This window comes from Mustela nivalis (genome assembly GCF_964662115.1).
Source record: "Mustela nivalis genome assembly, chromosome: 13".
In the NCBI taxonomy this organism is placed as follows: domain Eukaryota; kingdom Metazoa; phylum Chordata; class Mammalia; order Carnivora; family Mustelidae; genus Mustela; species Mustela nivalis.
The window spans coordinates 88,126,063-88,146,329 of record NC_139032.1 but is presented as its reverse complement, the minus strand read 5'-3'; the positions used below and the strand labels follow the sequence as shown (position 1 = coordinate 88,146,329).

Genomic DNA, 20,267 nt, shown 5'->3' with positions numbered 1-20,267 from the left:
ACGTCGAGAGCGGCTTAGACTGACAGGTAAGAGGGGCTGATGGTAATCAAGGCTCTGGAGTCAGACTGTCAAATTATGCAAAGCCATTAAAATAAAATTAGCTTAACGAAGTAGCTAGAAATCTGGATTGGGCTCCAAGTCGGGCTGGTATAGAGCAAAGAGTAAGAACCTTCGCTCGAAAATCGGGGGGCTGGGGGGGCAGGGGGAGGGGCCTGGGCGGAAAGGAAAGCAAACAGACTAAAAATACTTCGCCCACAAGACGGCTTGTGGGAATTTTATTATATAGAGTGTAAAATGAATTGTCAGTCAAATAAAAAGAACACTTTTTTTTTTAAAAACAACATGCATAACATTTTCCAATTGCCTTTTTTTAATAGTTAGACATTTCAAGCATTATAAGGAAAATAAGGAGAAAAACCCAGAAACTGTAACTCCGGTACATTTCAAACGGAATGTCCCTCGGGTCAATTAAAAATGCAAGAAAAAATAGCTTCGACTCCGTTTTTCTTTCCTTTAAAAATACATGTTATCTGTACAAGACGCACTACAGTAAACACTGGAAATCATATTATCCCTTTTATTAAATCAAAATTATTTAATTCATATGGTGGTTAATACTAGATTTATTTATTCATCTAGTTAATTTGACAAATATTAAGAAAATATTTAAAAGAAAAAAGGAAGAAACATCTTGGAATTAAACAACAGTTACTACATTTTCACGCGGTTTAACGTTCCACAGTGTTTGTTAAAAGTTATATCGAATTTCTTTTTAATATTAAAAATAACAGTATTTATATTTCTGAGAGAAGACAGAAAGGTTTTTCGTTTTGTTTTTAAAACAAGCTTGGAGGTCTTAGATACACAATTGCAACTGGTAATGGAGACACGAAAAAAAACGTATGCTAAACACACGGACACGTTTTTATATTACCCCTTTAGCACTCTAGAAATTATACAAACCCTATAAAATGCCCCCTCCCAATCCCTGTTGGACAGCAATACAATTATCTGTCTCAATTCAGAATGCACATAATTAATTACAATACATAATAGTTCAGTTTTTTAAAAAAATGCAATAAAACCAGACAGCCAAGATAACAAGAAATTAGAAGTAAAACATTTAATGAATTTACACATTTTAAGAATATTTAAATACTGTTTAAAAATTTTTTAAAGAATTTGTTACATACCACCTAAGACTTCCAAGCCACTTTCTGTTGCAACAGAAAAAAACTGTAAATAAAAAGACACACAAAACGGAACAGAACAAAACAGAAACACACCGTGTTGAAATGTCACTGCTCTGAGGCACGCGCTGGTGCCTGAATTTGCAGGTCTCACTCCAGAGAGAATCCCAGAGCTTACACATTTGAAATAACAAACAAAAATAATGAAACAAATTATCAGCAATTTTTAGTAACTAATTTTCCCGATTTTTAGAAAAATCCTGTTAATCTAAATATAGTGTTTCACAGAACAAAACAAAGGTTCTTCATCAAAAGGTTTGCAAATCTAAAAACCTCTGTTACAAATAGGTTTTTGCTCACAATGATTTCGGGGAGGAAACAGCCGCAGGTCGCCGTCCTACTGCTCCTGCGGAAAGAAGGGGACAGAAGTTAGTGAGGTCAGCTCCTGTGACTTCGTCCCAGTCTGGGGCTCTGAAGGTTCGGGGGTTGGGGCACAGGTCACCTCTGGCTCCTCAGCGGGCACGGACACACAGCCCATGTCCGTGCGTCCTGGGATCCAGGACAGACAAACCCTCTCCTGCACAGGAGGCCCTGGGCGGCTCCCCAAGCCCAGGTACGGGGGGTGAGGCAGGGGAGTGCGTCCCTCCCCTTGGCCACCTGCCAGCCCAACACCTGTCTCCACCGGGCCCAGGCACAGAGGGACCACTTTGGCAGTGAGATGACCAGCGAGATTTGGGTCTAGGGCCTGTGGGAACCAGCACGCTGTCCATGGGGACCTGGCCTGCATCAGGTCACCTGGCGAACACACCTGAGACACGACTCAGGGCAGCCTTTGGCCATATTCCGGATGTTAGTAAGAAATCCGTTTTTGGCTTCTGCCTGGACAGAGCGCTCCTGGCTTCCACGCAGGGTGGAGATCTGGCTTTCTGCCCTGCCCAGCCTTCAGAGCGTCTGGACTCGCCCTTCTCCTGCCGCCCCTTGCCGCTGACTGGGGGACAGTCTGGCCACACCATCCTCTTTAAGAACAGTACGGACTGTGACTCCCACGGTCCCTACTGCAGTGCTGAGGCTGCCCAGAGTCACAAAGTCTGGTCATTTCGTGGATGGTGGGGAAAACTGAGGCCTAGAGACACGGGAGTGCCCCTCGGCACTGCAGTCTCAGGACTCGGACATGAGGGAGGGGCAGGCACTTCCTCTCTCCCGGGCCCGAACTTGCTGTGTCCGGGGCGCGGAGAGGGGGGCCTGCGCGGCCGGGGCCTGAGCCATTCCGCCACAGGCCCGGGAGGAAGGGGTTCGGGCTGGCCTGGGAGTGCCCGCGCCGCTACTGACCTGGCTGTGGGCCTGCGCCTGCCCTAACGTCTGCCCGTAGAAAGCGACCTGCTGCCTGTAATATTCCGCCCAGGCCATTGTGTAGTCCGGCGGGGAGCTGGCCTGAGGAGCGGCGCCGGCGGCGTGACCTGATTGACAAAGGAAAGCACGGACGTTAGCAGGGATGGCGACACCCTCGGGGAAGGCAAAGGACGCTGTCAGCTCGGCCGCGTCCCGGGGCAGCTGCAACAAGGGCCGGCGCGGCCTCCCTCCGGACGCTGGACGAGCCGCCGGGACACCGCGCGGCCGGGCGCTGCCCAGGGGCACAGAGTGCTCCGAGCTGCCTGCTGCCTGGCCCTGCTCTGCCCCCAGACCTCATGGCTGGCTGTTGGCGCTTCCCAATCACCCCCGCTGCCCATCTGCCTGCCCCATCGGCTGCCAGAGACAAAGACAGAGACAGAGAGACCGAGAGAGACACACACAGAGAAACAGCACAGACAGATGGCCAGGGTGGGTGCTGGGTGGGGGGGGGGGAGCCGGGGGGAGGGAGGAAGAGGAAAGGAGTGCGGGTCCCCGGCCTGGGTGCGGGGGGGCCCCTGCGCACGCTCCAGTCCCAGGAGGGCTGGAAACACAGGCCCATGTGTGCCTGCGCGCCTGGATTTGGGAGGTCTGCGGGAGACGGGGCATCTGGCGTCTCAGTAGGGGCGCTGGGTGACGATGACCTCCCTGACCCCACCGAAGCCCCGGGGAGGAATCTCAACGCCAGAACGACCACAGTCCTTGACTTGATTTTTGCCAACCAGCAGGTGACGTCCTGCGCAGTCACGGCGGCAGAGCGCCTCCCCGGACCACACTCCAGCCAGGCACTTCGGAAACTCATACCGGGGACTTAGGACTTATTTTAGTTGCTGTTACTCGATTTTTTTCTTTTCTTGTTAACAAGATGGGCTTAGTTCCTGGCACAGCTAAGAGCACGAGCTTACTCGAGAAGGGAACTGGCGCCCAGGCACCGGCTCTGACGGCGGGCTCCCTTCCTGGCGTCTTACCCTTTTTCTGTTCCCTGCCCTGAAAGGACCAAAAAGAGCCGGGAGGAAGCACGACGGCCGGGGACCGGGACGCCTGCTGGTCTGAGGCCTGGCCCAGCGGCTCATGAGGGGATGGCTGAGGACGAGACAGCGGGCCCCCAGCTGTCCTCAGGCCCTTTGGCGTCCAGAAGGTGGGCGACTTCACCACGTTCCTTCTGACGGACACACAGGGGACGCAGGGAGACAAAAGCGGGGACTGAGACCAAGTCACGCAGGGAAAACACTGAAAAAAAAAACCAAAGGTGACAGGGAACCACGAACAAGGAGGCCCACAGACAGGCACGGGGGGCACGGGGCCTAGGGGTCTGCTTCGTCAGAAGGCCGGCTCACTCACTCTGCTTTTTGTAATAGTCTTCCCAGGCCTTGCTGTAGTCGGGCTGGCTGCTCTGCGGCTGGCTCTGCTGGCCTGTGCGGGGAACACAAAAGCAGTCAGGCAGGCCCCCGCCGGCTGAGCGTCCTGCCTTAGCCCGGTCCCAGCCCTGCGGCCCCGGAAGGCAGTGGCCAGGGAAACCGCGATGCCCTCAGGGGGCCTAGGAGTGACTGAAGCCCTGTGAAGAGGGGGTTGACAGGACAGCTAACCCCCAAGAGCAACGGGTCAGAACAGCCTCGACCCTTCAGATGGAGATCTGAGCTTGGGGAGCCCCCGAGGCCAGAGTGACAGAGTCTGAGGCTCCCTGAATCGCCCTCCAAACTGAATAAAGAATCCCAGCAGTGCTGACCGCACACTCGTCACCCGGCCGGTCTCGCACAGATGAACAGCTTTCACTCCGGACAAGCCCAAGTGCAGGGAAAGCACGTGGGAAAACGGCTCAGAGACCGAGCCGGGCGACGGTGACAGAAGCCGGGGTACACGCAGCAGAGGGCCGAGGGCCACAAGATGCGCCTGAGCCTGACTTAGCCTCATGCCTTTCTAGGGGAGGAGCAGATGGGGACAGGAGGTGTGTGGGGCTGTTCCCGGCGGGCGAGCCAGGACGCCTGCTCCGCCTGGCACTAGCAGCAAAGATCTGGGCGGGGGGGCGCGGAGTGGCAGCCGCCTGTCCCGGGCCTGTAGGGTTCATAAGCCCTGACCAGAGCGACAAGTCGGGACCTTCTTTTTTACCGAGGTCAGGGCTGGCTTGTGTGTTCCCTGCTTGGACCCCCTTCTGTCCTGTCTTCTGTTAGAACCGCAGGTGACAGCCAGCGGGCAGGACGCGCTGGTGACCGTGGTCATGGCAAAGGGTCTTCCCTGCTCATTGATTTACTGCAGTCTGAGGAGGGGCGTGCGGTGACAGGAGTCTGTGTGTGCGGCGGGGAAAGCAAGCGAGGTGGGGAGAACACACGGGGAGAAGCACCCCCTCCCGGTCCTGGTCCTCCCAGCAGGGCGGGAAGGGCCTCAGGACGATACTGGGCACAGAACACGGTGGCTGTGGAGGGTGTGGGCAAGCCGGCGGGTTCTTCCAAACAAGATTCCACTGACGGAAACCAGTTCTCACCGCCCCCTAGAGACAAACACGCTCAACACCATGAGACGGACGGGAACAGAGGCGAGAACCCAGGCCCTGTGTTTTCTTTCACTTTGCCCTACAGGCCTCTGCCTGCGGCGGGCAGCGGAGCTGAGGCGCGGAACCGTGGCACAGGGGTCACTTCCCCTCAGGCAGGAGGACATGTCCCCTACCCACACCCCCCAGTCTAGGGCTTTCCCACAGAGTCCCTGTCCCGGACAATGGGGCACATGGGAAGTCTGCCCGGGGCCACTCCTGTCTTGCAGGCCCTTTTCCATCAGAACAGGAAACACAAACAGGCTTGGGAGCAAGTGAGTGCGGTGAGACGGCTCGGGGACTCTGGCGGGGAGGGAGGGTGCAGGCGTTTACGGTGAAATTCTTTCTACTATTCTGCATGTTTGAGACATTTTCTTAAAAGGGGGGGGCAGAAAAAAAACGCAACCATACAAAGTCAGAGCTCACGGTTACTCTGGAAATCGAACCCCAACCTTCCATTTCTTAGACACCAACTGGAGGCCAGAGGAGGGGAAGGTGTGCTCGGCCACACCCGGCATCGGCCTCCGGACTCCAGACCCCAGACCCCCCGGGAGCTCGTGCAGCTGGGACCCGGAGCAGGCACCGGGCCGGGCTTCCTCACAGCCGCGCTCTGCTCAAGGGGGCAGCGGGAGGGGCCCGCAGCGCGGGCTCCGTCCCTCGTGAGCCGAGCAGCCGCAAAGCGGTGTGGCGCTGCGAGGACCCGGGCAGCCGCACGGAAGGACGCCCTCGACGCAAGCAGCTGCCGCCTCAGGGGGACAGAAGAACGGAAGGTAAGCGGTTTGGTCTGGTTTGGTTCTGAAGGCTGCGTGAGATCCAACTCTAGAAGGATTCCTGAAGCTCGTGTGGGGGCCCGAGGGCAGGCCGAGGGGACTGGACGCCACAGGGACCTTCTCTAACGGTCAGCTGTTCTGCCAAGGTGTCCCTCCACTGAGCTAACTCTCCAGCTGTGTGCTTTCTGAGAAGTTCAGGAGACAGAAAGACCATCCCTTCTAAGGCAGTGCTGGAGAGAAAAGGGGGAGACGGTCACCAGCAGGCCCGAGCCTGGGCAGGGGCCTGTCTGGGAGGGCAGTGGGGGGGGGGGCTGCAGGCTGGGCCGGGTCCAGATGGGCATCTGTGGGCCCGAAGCGGACAGAGCCCCCAGCTCTGAAAAGAACAGAGGAGATGGGAGAGAAAGGCTGGAGAGGGGCCAGGAAAGAGCCGGCCTCCTCCCTTGCTCCGCTGGGGGCCCACCACAGGGCTGCTGGTGGCTCCCGCTGCCCCAGGTGCTCCTGGCAGCTCTGGGGAGGGGCGTGCGGGCGTACTGGCCAAGAGACGCAACGAGAGCGTTCCAGACACGTCGACCGCCCAGCCCTCCCGTGTGGCGTGCGCAGTCCCACCTCCTCCAGGGTCACTTACTTGGGACCTGTTGTGTGGGCTGCTGCCACGCCTGGTAGGTGCTGCCCCATCCCTGGGTCAGAAAGGCTGGAGGACCACTGCGGGGGACAAAAGAGTCACTCGTTCCACAGCAGGCCACACCCCCGTCTCCTCAACTGGGTCCACCTCCTGCCAGGCCATCCGTGATCTGAGGCTTCACGGCTCCCCCCCACCCCCACCCCTGGGCAGTGGCCATGTGGCAGCCCTGGTCCCGAGAGTCCCGAGAGAAGCACACAGAGGGAGTGAGAGGTCGCCTACCTCACAGGGGTACTGTGGGGGTTTCCGTTCACTTTAGCAGCAATGCTCGGGAAGCAGCCCGAGCTCCTTGGGGGAAACGTGCTGAAAGCAAGTGAAGAACACATGACCACAGCGGCCGCGGACTGCGGCGGAGGGGGGGCAGCCACTCGGGGACGCCGGCGCTGACAAGGCCCTCCACCCTGCGGGAAGGCCCCCACCCCTGGGGCTGGCCGAGAGAGGCAGAGGGAAGAGTCTTGCTCACACCCAGGCTCTTGGCTGGCCCTCCCCAGAAGTAGCTGGAGAGGACCTCCTGGGACGGAGTGAGCTCTTCCCGCCGAGACCGACGTGGGAGACTTACTTCTGATGAGGCGCGGCAGGCGGCTGGCTGAAAGGGCTCTGTCCAAAGGCTCCCGGCGCTCCGAGACTCGTCCCCTGTCATGGGCACACAAGGAGCTCTCACTTCCTGTCGGCTGCACCTCTGCCTTCTGCCCAGGCCCCTCCCACCCCCAGCAAACCACAGCTTTCGGGGACACAGAGTCAAGTGACATCCAGATACCCTCTGACACTCGCTAGCCTCGCTTCCCCACAGGGGCTTCACTTGCAGAAATGGCTTCTGCCCCCTCGAGTGACCAAAACCACCACACAGCCCATACGAGCGCCGTCACAGGTGCCCTAACGCGTCACCCTGGGGGTAGGGACCAACCTGCTTGACTCTCCCGTCAATTTAGGCTGGCCCATGGCTCTTTCTGCCATTCTACGTCCCCTTTGAGGTGAGCAGTGGCCAATCTGTCCTCCATCAACACTCCCTTTCTTTATCTGCTTTGAGGTGCCTGAAACTAAAGCCAGAGTCAATGAAAGCCGCCTGCAGGGCTGGCCGCCAGGGCCGCGCCCGCGGGAGTCCAGGGGCGGTGCTGGGGGAAGGCTGCCGCCCCAGCTGCTCATCTAAGCCTGCAGGGGACCCGGCTCTGGGCCTGAGCTGCTGCACTGCGGGGCCTCAGGGGCCTCGGTGAGTTCTGCCAGGGGGCTTCCTCCAGCGCGCCCGGGGCCTGGCCCTGGCATCCCTGGGCCCCAACCTTCCCCCTTGGCAACGTGGGAGGGGCCGCCCTCACATGACATGCGGACTAGAAGGCACAGGAGGTACCAGGTTCTGGGGAGGAGCAGGTGCCTTGGACGTCCAAAAGAAAAGCCAGCTATCATTAAGCCGGGCAGAGGAAGGACCTTGTACGTACGCCAACTTTCTCATCTATGAGATGTCTGGCCACCTCGATCTGCTGAGGGATGCCCCTGATGGTGAACATCCGCAGGTTGGGGTCAGTGCTGGGAGGGGGGTTCCGCTGGAGCTCCACGTGCGCTCCTGACTGCTGATTTATGCTTTTGATGTTCTCGCCCCCTGCAGGCAGGTGGACACAAGACACAAGGGTAAGTGGCAGTTGGGGCAGACCCAGAGGCCCGGTGGTCCTCTGCCGCTTAGGGGAGGAAAAGGTGTCCTCCGTACCCCGGCCCTCACCCGAGAGCAGACAAGTACCTTCAACTGACTCCGAAACCCCCCGTTCTGACAAACACCAGAGCTCTCTCATTTGCAAAACCAGACTGAAGAGCGAGCAAGCTGGTTCTTCTCCCTGAGCCAGACTGAGGCCAGACACTGCATGGCACCCACGCCAGAGCCTGGAGCCCAAGGGTGTGCACGCTGGAGCCGGGCTCTTGGAGGCTCACTGCAAGCCCGCCTCTGCCAGGGGAACACACTCTGTCCTCAGCCCTGTGGGCCATGGCCCGGCGGCTCCCTCCCTGCCACAAGCGCAAACAGACGGGCCACGGGCTCCAACAATGGCCAGAGCCCACAGGCCTTCCACGGCCCTTCTCAAGTCCCTGCCTCCGCTGGGGGGTGGGGCGGGGGAGGTCTAGACAGAGAGGCGGCCCAGGATGGGGGTCACAGAGGCCTGGGTGGAGCGGGGTAATGAAAATTTAGTTGGACCTTTTGAAAAACCTTTGAGAGTTCCAGTCTCTTAATGAGATTTGCGTAACAAAAGGTCCAGCAGTGTCACAATGGTTTGATTCTTCTTTTGAAATTTCACAGAATTTACAGATCGGTTCTGCTCAACTGGGGTGGTGGTGGTGGGGGGGGGGCAGAATACAAGGAAAACCTGGGAGCACAGAGTCTTGCAACATCAGAAAAAGACAGTCTGGAAAATATGGTACAGGCGACCAGAGAACCCCAGATGATCAAAAGCAAAGACTCCAGGCCAGTCTCTGTATCACTCGACCCCGCCCAGAGTCAAAACCAACCTCAAATGACACTTGTCATTTCTGGGTACCACGTGCACAGTCCTTCCAGCCGCTGCTGGGGCACCCATCACGCCCATCAAGCAAGTAGACAAGGAGGATCCCAAGAGCAGGCCTGGCCCGTGTTGTGTCTCATCTCACCCTCTTGGGATACTACAGGCCCAGAAAGCACAATCGGAGCCGGGGTCCTGTGGGCCTTCCCGAAGGTGGACACTGCAGGGAAGAAGCCCGGAGGAACCAGGAAGCTGCTGGCCTTCGGGGAAAGCTTTGTTCAAACTGGCACGTGCAGCATGGCAGTTTAGCGGAGGATGGGTTTCAATTTAAAAGCAAATTAAAAACAACAACGCGTCAGACCTTCCTTCAAGTTCTGCTACGGTTCAAGAGCATCCCTGCGTCGTCCACCTCCAGCACAGAGCACTGGCCAATGCGGAAAGTCACAGACAAGCCTTTCAGCTGCTCGGTGGCCTTTGGGTCAGAGCGAGCCCCTCCCAGCCCTACAACTACCACCCTCTGCTCCCGCATCACGATTTCATCCTCTTGGCACCATGAAAAGTGAGTAGCTTTGCTCCTAGGCAAAGTGTTTCTGGGGCTTAAGGAAGGGCAAGAAGAAGGAACTGGAAGCCTTCCTAGCGCACACCCAGTGCCTGCCGGAATCCTCCCGCCTCCCCTGGCCCCGTGGGGTTCCAGAGGCGAGAACACAAAAGGGCGCATGTGTGAGGCCGAGCGCCCCCGGCCCGGACGACGAGCCCGGCTCCCGTGGGCACTTGGAGAAGCCGCGCAGGCCTGAGGCCCGAGAGCGGGGCAGCATAATAACCGGGGGAAGAGGCAGCACAAAAACTGCGCGGGGCCGGAAGGAGTTCATTTAAGTTCATCTTCCTTCAAAATGAGGTCACCAGCTTGGCACATGGTGGCTGTCTAGAGGCTCATTCAGCAGCCTGTCCATTCTTCCACCTGATGGGGGGCAGAAGCGACCCACCAGCGGCCCCCCAGCTGGACGTGAAATCGTAAAGCAATTAATCAAACCTGCTAAAAGGCCTGGCTGACAAGAGCAGGGCCGGCCGCTCTATCTGTCGCCGCTGCTGTATTTATCATGGAAATCCAGCAGGGGCCCGGGGAGGCGCAGCGTCTGTCCACGGACTAGAGCTGGGGCGGGGGGAGCACAGGCTGCCGGCCTGCCTGCGGCTCCCTCTCCGGTCTCCCTCACCACGCACCTTCCTTAAGAGGGTGTACCCCCCCACGCCCAGCCCCTGTGTGTGTGGCTGGGGGGCGGTGGAGAAAGACCCCGGCTGACCAACTTCGGGCCTCCGAGGCCGCAGTCGGAACGCCAGGTCACACACAGATCAGTCACTGCTCGGCGCTGCCATCACTCTCCCGTGGGAGTCGATCAAGATGACTTTGTCGAGGACAAACCATAAGGGGCGTCCTGCCCACACCCTGATTTCCCACACCCAGGAACGGTCGCAAGGCCGCACTAGGCCACTGAGTCAACTCTCCTTGACAAAATGGTCCTCAGAAGGCACAGAAACCTAGCTCTGCTTCTCAATCCACAGGCACCAACTGGTCTGAAGGTCCCGGCAGCCGCTGATGGTCTGGGTGGCGGATCTGAGTCACCACAGCATCTGGGCAGCTGACAGCATTCCCTGAGCCCTGATCAGCATGTACACCCCGCCAGGAAATGAAAACAAACCCACATTGTTCCTACCGCCTCCGAGAGATGAACGATCTAGAAGACGACACGGAGACAGGAGATAGACGTTTCGAAGGAACACACCACACATGCCGCCCACGGCACGGCCAAACGCAGACTCCAGAAGGAGAATGAGAGGGGGCAGGAGGCCTCCTGTGCTGGCTAAGGCAGCCTCAGCTTTCCGTCGAGTATGTTCCCAAACCCAAGCCACCGTCTGTGGGACATTAGCTCCCTCCCGTAGGTCGGAGAGGTCTGGTGGTGGCAGAAATGGGAGATACTCGGGGCGGGGGGCGGGGGGCGGTGCGGGGAGTCAGTGGTGGGGGAGGCCTGTATTTACTCCCTCCACATGTTGTCAAACAAACATGCATGGAGGCAGGCACAAAGGCCTCAGCCTGTGTTGCTGGGGGTGGGGGGGCCCCGGAGAGCACACAGGGAGGCCAGCCTGCTGCGGAGAAGGCTGCTCGGCAGCCCCGAAAGCTGCCTGCTCTCCCCTGGCTCACAGTGAAGGACGGCGAGGGGCCGCATCAGCCGCTAACGAGGGTTCCCGACCTAATGTTCCCTACAAAGCCTAGAAACGACGAGTCAATCAGTATTTATTTCCCTCCACAGAGTGTCTGTTACAGTAAATGTGCTCAAAAGATATGTGCTCATATGTGTCAATATGGACCAAATACCCAAACCCAGCCAGGACAAAAAGTGACACGCTTGTCAGAGGTCCATCTTCGCTTGAGCTGTTACCTTAACTGTTCCTCTGAGCTCCCAGGAGGCATCTTAATCGTTAATCAGCCGATGGACAAACACCCAGAGGCCCCCACACTGGGCAGGGTGCCTTTGCGGCAACCCACACAGCTTTACTGGGCGGGGGTGGGGTGGGGGGTTGTCTCACTTCTGGTCTGTTCGGACTCGATAACCGACAGTCCCCTCTGGCGGGAAGACCGTAGGGACCGGCAGGGTCCCTATGGAAGGCAGCTGGAGTTGCAGGCTGGGCACCTGCAGTTAGGTGCCACCAGTGGACCCAACTTCACGCTCCGGAGGTACCGCAGGGGCCCCGTCTGCATGGGGGGAGGGGGGAGGAAGGTAGGGCAGAGGGAGGGGGACCACGAAACCCCAGCAATGGCCCCTCACCTTTGCCTATGACGAGGCCGCACTTGTCCGCCGGGACCGTGTAGGTTATCTCCTGGATGCCACCAGGGGCTCCCACGCTCCAGTCGCCACGGCCACGGCCCCGTCCTCTGGCCACCGCAAGGCCTCCGAAGCCATCTCTCTCCTGGGAAGGAAGCAGAGCTCAAGTGATGATTTCTGCCACTGCCACGGGACCGCTCTTCAGCCCAGGCAGGAGGTGCAGTGACAGGATGTAATCAGTGCCACACGCTGGAACCTCAGCACTTCTCCCCGGGCCAGCCTCGGAGGCGCTCTTTCAAGCCAGGATTAGCACAAACCCCAGGTGCAGTCAGGGAGGACAGGTGCAGACCAACCCGTGCTCATACCAGCGGCCCCGCGGACCCGACCGAGACAGGCAGTCGGCACAAACTCCTGTTTCTGGAGGCCCGGGCCCTACTGTCCAGGCATTGGGCATCGCTTTTCTCCTCCACGCTGATGCCCTTTCCCCGTGGCTAACGCCCGCTGGGCCTACCAGACACCGTGCGTTAGATGCGCACGAGCCTCGGGCATCTCAAAGGGCCACCCCACTTAGGCCTCCAGCCCTCCGGTCCCGACACCGCTGATGGCGGTCGGGGCACCTCGCAAGCCAACCAGCGGAAAAAATAAAAGGCTTTTCAAGAAAGTTGGTTGTCCCATTCTCCCCAAACTGGGGTGCAACAAACCAGGTGTGTGGGGCCAGCGTTTGGGGGTGGAGCAGCCTGCGACACGCTCACACCGGGCCCCACGCAGAGAGCACAACCCCCGGCCGGCACCTAACAGAAGGTTGCCTTCATTCAGGGCCAGCAATCTCATCTCATCAGCAATCTCGTCTTTGTCCCGAGTCACCCTGGAGCAGCAGCATTTACGGTCTTTTTTAGATGCTGAGGGCAAACCTGGTCCAGCCCAGAGCCCCTTCGGAAGGGAGAAGCCGAGCCAATGCTTAACACAGCGGACAATGTTCAGCAAAGCCCACCTACGCTGAGGAGAGTAAATCGAGCACCTCCCCAGAATCTAAACCCGCAGAGAGGCTTGGAGGGCTTCTTACCCTGCACTCGGCTCTTCTGAGACACAAATCATGAGTAAACGAGGCAATTCTAGGGATTTAAGTAAAAATGTCTGCACACGTGCGTGCACACACTGCCGACCTCCCGGCCTGCGGCAGACTGTCGGAGGGGAGGCTGTCTCCCCTGCGCTTCCGCAGCTCTGGGTCTGTCGCTTCTTCCTGCTACAGACGATGCTGGGCACACTCAGGCACTCTCTTCTGAGAGTGAACTTGTCGCATCCCAAGAACTTCCCAGGACTCTGGCTGCAGCCCAAGCCCCCTCTCTGGGATCTGCCGATTCGGGAAGTCCGTGGTGGGGGCTGTCACGCCATAAGTTCAACACGGTCACTCAGCAACTTGGGGGCTTGCATGGGTGGCACCGCACGCCCCACACCCTGGTCTATGGCCACAGCTCGGCCCAGAGAGGTTCAGAGGCTTGTCCCGGCTCACACGGCTCACAGCAGACGGGTTACGGTTTCTAATCCCGTGCTGCTCCTTGGCCCCAGGTGTTTTTAAACCTTCCCTCAGTTCAGCACACCTGGGAGACCTGCCGACCCAGCGTGAGGCCCCAGAGGTTCCCGGAGCACTGAACAGCAGGGGCGCCAGCAGAGATGCTAACAGCATCATAAGCTTGCTCTCGTGCCCCGAGATGCACACGGAATCCACTTCGTGAAGACGGCTTTAATACTCTGGGGGAGGTGGGGCGCCTGGGTGGCTCAGTGGGTTAAAGCCTCTGCCTTCGGCTTGGGTCATGATCCCAGGGTTCTGGGATCGAGCCCCACATCGTACTCTCTGCTCGGCAGGGAGCCTGCTTCCTCTTCTCTCTCTGCCTGCCTCTCTCTCTACTTGTGATCTCTGTCAAATAAATAAATAAAATCTTAAAAAAAAAAAAAAAGACTCTGGGGGAGGAACACCCCGGTGGCTCAGTAGGTTAAGCCTCTGCCTTCGGCTCAGATCATGGTCTCAGGGTCCTGGATCGAGCCCCAAATCAGGCTCTCTGCTCAGCTGGGAGTCTGCTTCCCCCGCTCTCTCTGTCTGTTGCTCTGCCTACTTCTGATCTCTGTCAAATAAATAAGATCTTAAGAAAAAAAAAAAAAGACTGGAGGAGCCTAAAGTGTTTTCTGAGATTAAGAGTTTATTTATTTATTTAGTAGACTCCATGCCCCGCATGGAGCCCAATTCGGGGTTTGAACTCCTGACCCTGAGACCAAGATCTGAGCTTCGATCCAGAGTCGAGTGCTGAGCTGACTGAGCTCCCCCCGAGCCCTGGAGTTGACTTAACGCAGTTCGCCGCTAAAGGCACTCGATGGTCTGACCCATGGTGACCCGCAATGCACTTCTCCTAATAGTGTAGGGTCAGGAACTTCCCATGTCAAGAAAACACAGACCCTGGGATAAGAGAGGGAGGAGAGCAAGAAGCTAGTGACAAAATACAGGAAGGCAGGAAACAGGCAGGTGTAGAGAAGCCGCTGACCATGTCCCCAGAGGCGGGTGACTGAAAAGACCGCTGTGTTCCAGAAATGTGACTGGAGAGAGCTCTACGGCGCTGCCCCAAGACCCCTGTAGCACTTCCTGCCTTTGCCGGCGACGCAGTGGAAACCCAGAAAGCCAACCCACCTGGGCTGTGAGGATAAGCTCATTGATGACGTGTGCCGCGTGCTGACACCGATCTGGAGGTCCCATGACTTGCGCGGCTCTCTCTGGACTGATACCGTCGTCTGCAGGACAAAGCAAGAGGTGGCGTAAGGAAAAGCCCAACTTCAGCTGGAAACAAAGGTCACCTGACCTGCAATCAGTATTCCCACCAGAGGCCTAGAGAAGCACATGTGGCTCCATCTTTTTGCATGGCCCATGCCAACACCTGCTTCTTAGGTAATTACAGGCATTAAAAAAAGTTATCATTACAGAAACGCTAAACAATAAAGCAAAAGAAGGCAGACATGAGCTATGGCCGTGTTGCCAAAAATGAACCTATCACACAGTTTTTCCAACTTCAGAGGAATGAGGAAAATTAAGACAACGTCAAAAATTTTGCTCATGAAGCTAAATCTACAAAATTTAAAGAACTGTCCTTTATGCTAAGACGTTAGTCCTTTTTTTAAATGGTTTTATCTTTAAATAATGAAGTCAGAATAACAGGGTTTTTTTTTTTTTTGTTTGTTTGTTTTGAGTCTTTACTGAACAAAATTAAAAGCTGGAAATGCCATGAGGGCCCAGAGGAGAAAGCTAGATTGGTGATTTGGTGATCGTACTGGTGGGAGGGGCAGCGGGGGACACACACATGAGCTAGTTACAGAGTCCTTGTGTTGCTTTATGATTCTTCAGAGCACTAAGGAGTTTTGACAGTCATCGAAACCAACCTGGCTTGAACTGAATCCTCACCCCGGCATCATTCTGAATCTTTTTGATCATTTCCCCATTTCTTCCTATTACAATCCCAACAGCAAACCTGGGTACAGACACCTGAGCACAGGGAAACAAAACCTGATCAGAGCTGTCTGCAAATCTGTTATTTCTTAGAGGATACATTAAAAAAGACAAACCCAAAACACAGACTTGATTTTCATTGCAAGTGCCTTCCTGGAAATACGATACAGCATATTTTCCCCTCTCTCCCCTCTTTGGAAAACTATCGTGATTGAGGATTGCATTCCTACCTATTAAATATATCTAACGCATCTCAGATTTGATCACGATAGCCATAAAATGAGGAATAATAAACTTTTTGCAGAAAAGGTTATAAGTGGCAAACTTATTTCCCAATTCCACGAACTTAGCATAAATATACTATGGACACTGATTATACTGGTGGTCCCTGAAAGTGTATTTTTATCCCCCCTTCATTCTTCTATTGTGCTAAAATATACAGAACATAATCTTCATCATTTTAACCATCTGTAAGAATACGGTTCAGTGGCATGAAATATACTCACAACGTTGTGTAACCACCACTGGTCTCTATACCCCCAAAACCTTTTCTTCACCACCCCGCCACCCCCCAAAATTCTGTAGCCATTAAAGAGAGACTCTTTCCATCAGCCCTGGTCACCTCTGCGCAACGTTCTGTCTCAAAGAACTTGCCCGTTCTGGGCACCAGTGGGGGTGGAGTCCCCCGTACCCGGCTAACTTTACTAAGCACGATATTCACAAGCCCCATCCAAGGTGAAGCGTCACCGTGGCGCTCCACTGTAAGGGAAAGCTTTCTGGAGCACCTGGGGGGGCTCATCGGGTTAAGTGTCCAACTCTCAGGCTGTGAGATTGAGCCCCGCGTTGGGCTCTGCGCTCAGCAGGGAGCCTGCTTGAGATTCTCTCCCTCTGCCCCTGCCTGGCCCTGCACACATATTCTCTCTCTCATTAATGAATCTTTAAAAGTTTTTTAAGAAATAAAGGAAAGATTTTCATCCCATTCCACCTCATCAGTAAGTTGGGCTTCCGGGTCTGCACAATGCAGAGCACCAAGAAAGCCTGGCCTCTGGTCTTGACCTGGGCAGCAGGAACAGCCTCGAGGCAAAGCTCAAAACCAGGATGACGGCCTCGTTTCCTGAAAGGCGTGCAGCTGGCTCCCTTCCCTCCCCTTCTCTCTGGCTGTGGACTCTCTCTCGGTCCTTCCTCACACCCACCCTGGCTTTGAAGATGAACCAAAGCCCACTCAGTCAAGGTTAAAGAGCTAACCAAAGTGCGGCCTGTCTGCCCGGGAACTACTCTGCAGGACAGGCATACCTCTATGCTGCCTCCTCCGGCGCGGGCACTGAAGTCCCCTCGGACACCTCGGAAGTCAGCCTGGTCCTTTTCTCGGATGATCTCCAATACCATTTCTCTTGCTTGCTGCGTAAACACAGAGGACAGGCATTATGGAAATCAAACTCCTAAGAAAAGCCATGACACCGGGTGAAATTTCCACACCACAGCCTGTTACATCAGACTCGCAGACCCAGAAGGCACTTAGCTGGGGCCCAGCTCACTTCCTGCGTTCCAACACGGGACACGGGTGGGCTGCTGGGGAGGGTCACAGAGATCGAGTCCTAGGTGACATGTTCTTTACATTGCCCAAGGCATCCACACAGGCCCGGCCGGCTTTAAACCAGTCAGATCGGCACACGTGCGGTGGGTCAGAGCCTGAGGACTGTGGCCTGAGGCATCTGGCACACCGTTTCTTTCTCAGAGCTCTGTGGACAGGTTCACCCCACAGGAGCCCCGGGGAAGGAAAGGGAAAATGCCAGCCCAGGGGGCCTGAAAATATCTTCCAGCTCCCAGAGAGCAAATACCCCGATTACCAGCTGGCAAAGCCTACCTCCAGGGCCTGACGCTCTCGGAGGCACACTCAGCGTCCTCTGCCCCCAAACGCACCTGTCGCCCCCCCCTCCCCACACCGTTCCTGGCTGCACAGGAATCTGCACCAAACGTTAGTCACGGGCACCCAGACTGCGTCTTGGTTCTGGAAAAAACAAACCAAACCAAAAAAACTCCAAAGCAGCAAATGAAGTCTTCAGACATTTGGAGAAACTGGAGTAGGACTGACTGTAAGAGAATGTTAGGGGACTTGCTATCATTTTCTTAGTCCTGGTTCTAGAAATTAGTTCTCATTCTTAGGAGACACATACAAGATCCAGGGGCAGACGGTCACGACGCCTGCCACTTACTTAGAAATGGTTATGGTCGAGCAGAAATAAGTGCCACAAGCGTGGCAAAATGACGGGGTGAGGTTACACACATATATGTTCCCGGCTCTACCCTTTCAGCTTGTCTGTATGTTTCAAGTTTTTCATGATAAAAAGTTGAGGAGAGAAAACAAATGACCAACAATTTATCCTCAACACAGCGAACGGCTTCTGCCAAATAAAAAATGTAGAATACACGTAGTTTTAAAATAAAAAAAAAACAAACTAACTAAAAACCTTTGGTTGTCAAGATTTTCTTGCAAAGCACGGGAACATCAAGGAAATACACTCTTCGCTCTAGTGTTCCTTTCATAAAAGAACCAAGGTTCCACTACGGAAGGCAAGCAGGGAGCCCACCTGTACACACTCAGGGAGGTTAGAAGCCCTGCGGGGGGGCAAGGCACCTGGGGGATCCTGGCCTGCTGGAGGGGAGTAAAGGGTGCAGCCCTGCCTGGAGCTCAAGGAAAGAGGCTGGTTTCACCACTGGCCCTCAATCCTGCTTTAAAACCAGGATTTTACGTCTGTGCCTGGACCAGAAGAACTACCAGTGACACAAGCTTGAGTCAAGCCGGACAAGAGCATTAAGCACTGGGGGAAATAAACAGATGAAAGGGATTAGGAGGTATAAACTTGCATTTATACAAGAAGGAAGCCATGCAGCTGAGAAGTGCAGCACAGGGGATAGAATCACTAATACTTTAGTAACTGCACAGTGACGGAGGGTAAGTGCGCTTACGGGGAGCCGCTCCGTAACAGAATTTCCCCGTGTGTTGAGTCACTATGTTGCACCCTTGAAATGGACATAATATCGTGTGTCGATTTCAATAAAAACGCAGACACCAATAAGCACCCACATGAATACATCCATTCGTAAATAAGGCATCGTGGGAGGGGAGGAATCGGGGGCATATTTTGCTGGAGACTGGTAACCTTGGCTGGCTCAAAGCCCCAGAGCTCCCACGGAGAAATAGCTGCGGCTGACTAGCTCACCGAGGTGCATCACCCTGGAGCTCTGCTAAATGCAGCAAAGGCACAGCACGCTGCAGCGGGCAGGAAAAGAACAGTCATAGTTCACGGGAACAGACACGTCCCACACCCGCAGCCCACGCGCATTCCTGCTGAAAGCAGGAGTCGGAGGCTGGACCTGCCCCAGAAGGTCTAGGACGACGCCCCTCACTTCTTTCAGAAACGGGCTCTCCTCTGTGGCCGGGTGCTTGGGGCACAGGATGCTCGCTCCGAGGGCATACGTATGCCTGGGGGCTGCTCACCTCCCCCACCGGAGCTGGAGGTCTTGTAAGAGGGGCCAAGAGAGAAGCAGCGAGCAAGAGCCGAAGAGAGCCTGCAGCTGAGGTGCCCAGAGCCCAGACGGGAGACCACGTCTGATCAGGGCAACAAAACCATCTGCATTTATGGGAACGTCACATACGTGCGCCGGCCACAACCATCGCCGCCACCCTCACGTGGCTCTTAGGCTCTCAGAATCCGGCCGGTGTAAAAGAGGAACTCCATCCTCGTTGGCTCCGGATTCATTTAAGGAACACCTGGGGCTAGTGGCTTGGCTGAAAGCAGGACATCCCTACAGCCCTTCCATCACACCCGGGTTGGGACAACAGCTCCCCTTAAATAAAGGAACACCCAGTTTCACAACGTCCTGCGTGACACGCAAGCCCCCCCACCCCCATTGCGACCCCCCACGTAGGACCTGCTCCATCCGTGGTCCCTCCCCTACCTGTACTTTGAACGGGTCTCCCGTGATGCGGAGAGGCTTGTCTGCTCCTGTAGGCAACGGGCCATCCTGGATCATGACCATTTTCACACCTGTCCGCTCCTGTGGGGGCAGCACGCCAGGACAGCCGTGAGGAAGGGCACACGTGTGCGCCGCAAGCACGGGGCAGGGCCCTGTCCACCATCAGCCCCATCCCTCCGACCACAGGGTGCTGCCCTGGGAGGACACCGGCGCGCAGGCCACCCTAGACAGCTGACAGGTGTGCGACATGGAAACTGTTTCCCAACACTCTCCTCCCTTCCCGGTCTCCAGAATAGCGCGACTGGATCAATTTTTCTGATCCAGGCAGTAACGGATTCTCATTAGGGCCCGAGCACAGCTCTGAGATGGAAGGGTTCCCGCTGCCCTATTTCACTGACAGGGCAGGCCCGACAGCAGGTGCCCAAGGTCCCAGAGCTGAGGCAGGGAGGAGCAAACCGTGGATTCTGGCTTCCAGGACCTTAGCGCCCGCATCAGAGTGCTCACCAGGCTGAGGGCTGGGTGGGGAACGTGCGCACCGGGCCGCCCACGAGCCCCGACCTACAACCTCAAAAGCCCAGGAGGGGAAATAAACGTTTGTCCACAGCTCATTTGGCCGCAAAATGAACCTGAACTCTTGAAAGCATATGTGTAGCCCCTCTCACGGGGGGACTGTCACTGCGTCTGGCTAGACCAACAGGAATCTGGTTACAGGGTGTTCCATCCTGAACACGTCTGGCCCCCGTGGTCTCACACGAGGGATTTTGGAACAGCAGCAGCTAAGGCTCGGGGAGCATTTACTCAGTCGCGGGCTCTGTGCCGAGAGTCTGAGGTGAAGATAAAGTCACGAGTTATCACATCTGCTTCATGACAGCAGTGAGGCCGACAAGGACTCCGAGCCCTCGACAAATACACACGCGTATGTAAGATCCCACAGCTAGTGAGAGGGCGTATGGCTGGCTAGGA

The 20,267-nt window shown here is 56.1% G+C and overlaps 1 protein-coding gene across 11 annotated transcripts in view; it reads right to left on the bottom strand.

Moving 5' to 3' along the window:
- Positions 1-244: 244 nt before the first annotated feature.
- FUBP3 (far upstream element binding protein 3) overlaps positions 245-20,267 on the bottom strand; it is a 50,472-nt gene continuing 30,449 nt past the window's right edge. For 5 of the 11 annotated variants that reach the window (XM_082696024.1, XM_082696032.1, XM_082696027.1 and 2 more), the window contains 12 exons: positions 19,287-19,385; positions 16,620-16,724; positions 15,260-15,362; positions 14,517-14,617; positions 11,843-11,984; positions 7,980-8,140; positions 7,109-7,182; positions 6,772-6,852; positions 6,496-6,572; positions 3,918-3,989; positions 2,520-2,647; positions 245-1,596 (listed from right to left, as the gene is read on the bottom strand). In XM_082696024.1, coding sequence (XP_082552150.1) covers positions 1,588-1,596; positions 2,520-2,647; positions 3,918-3,989; positions 6,496-6,572; positions 6,772-6,852; positions 7,109-7,182; positions 7,980-8,140; positions 11,843-11,984; positions 14,517-14,617; positions 15,260-15,362; positions 16,620-16,724; positions 19,287-19,385 — 1,152 coding nt within the window. In that variant the 3' untranslated portion in view covers positions 245-1,587. The remainder of the gene's footprint in view (positions 1,597-2,519; positions 2,648-3,917; positions 3,990-6,495; positions 6,573-6,771; positions 6,853-7,108; positions 7,183-7,979; positions 8,141-11,842; positions 11,985-14,516; positions 14,618-15,259; positions 15,363-16,619; positions 16,725-19,286; positions 19,386-20,267) is intronic. The other 6 variants (XM_082696029.1, XM_082696030.1, XM_082696034.1 and 3 more) reach the window with 3 other exon arrangements.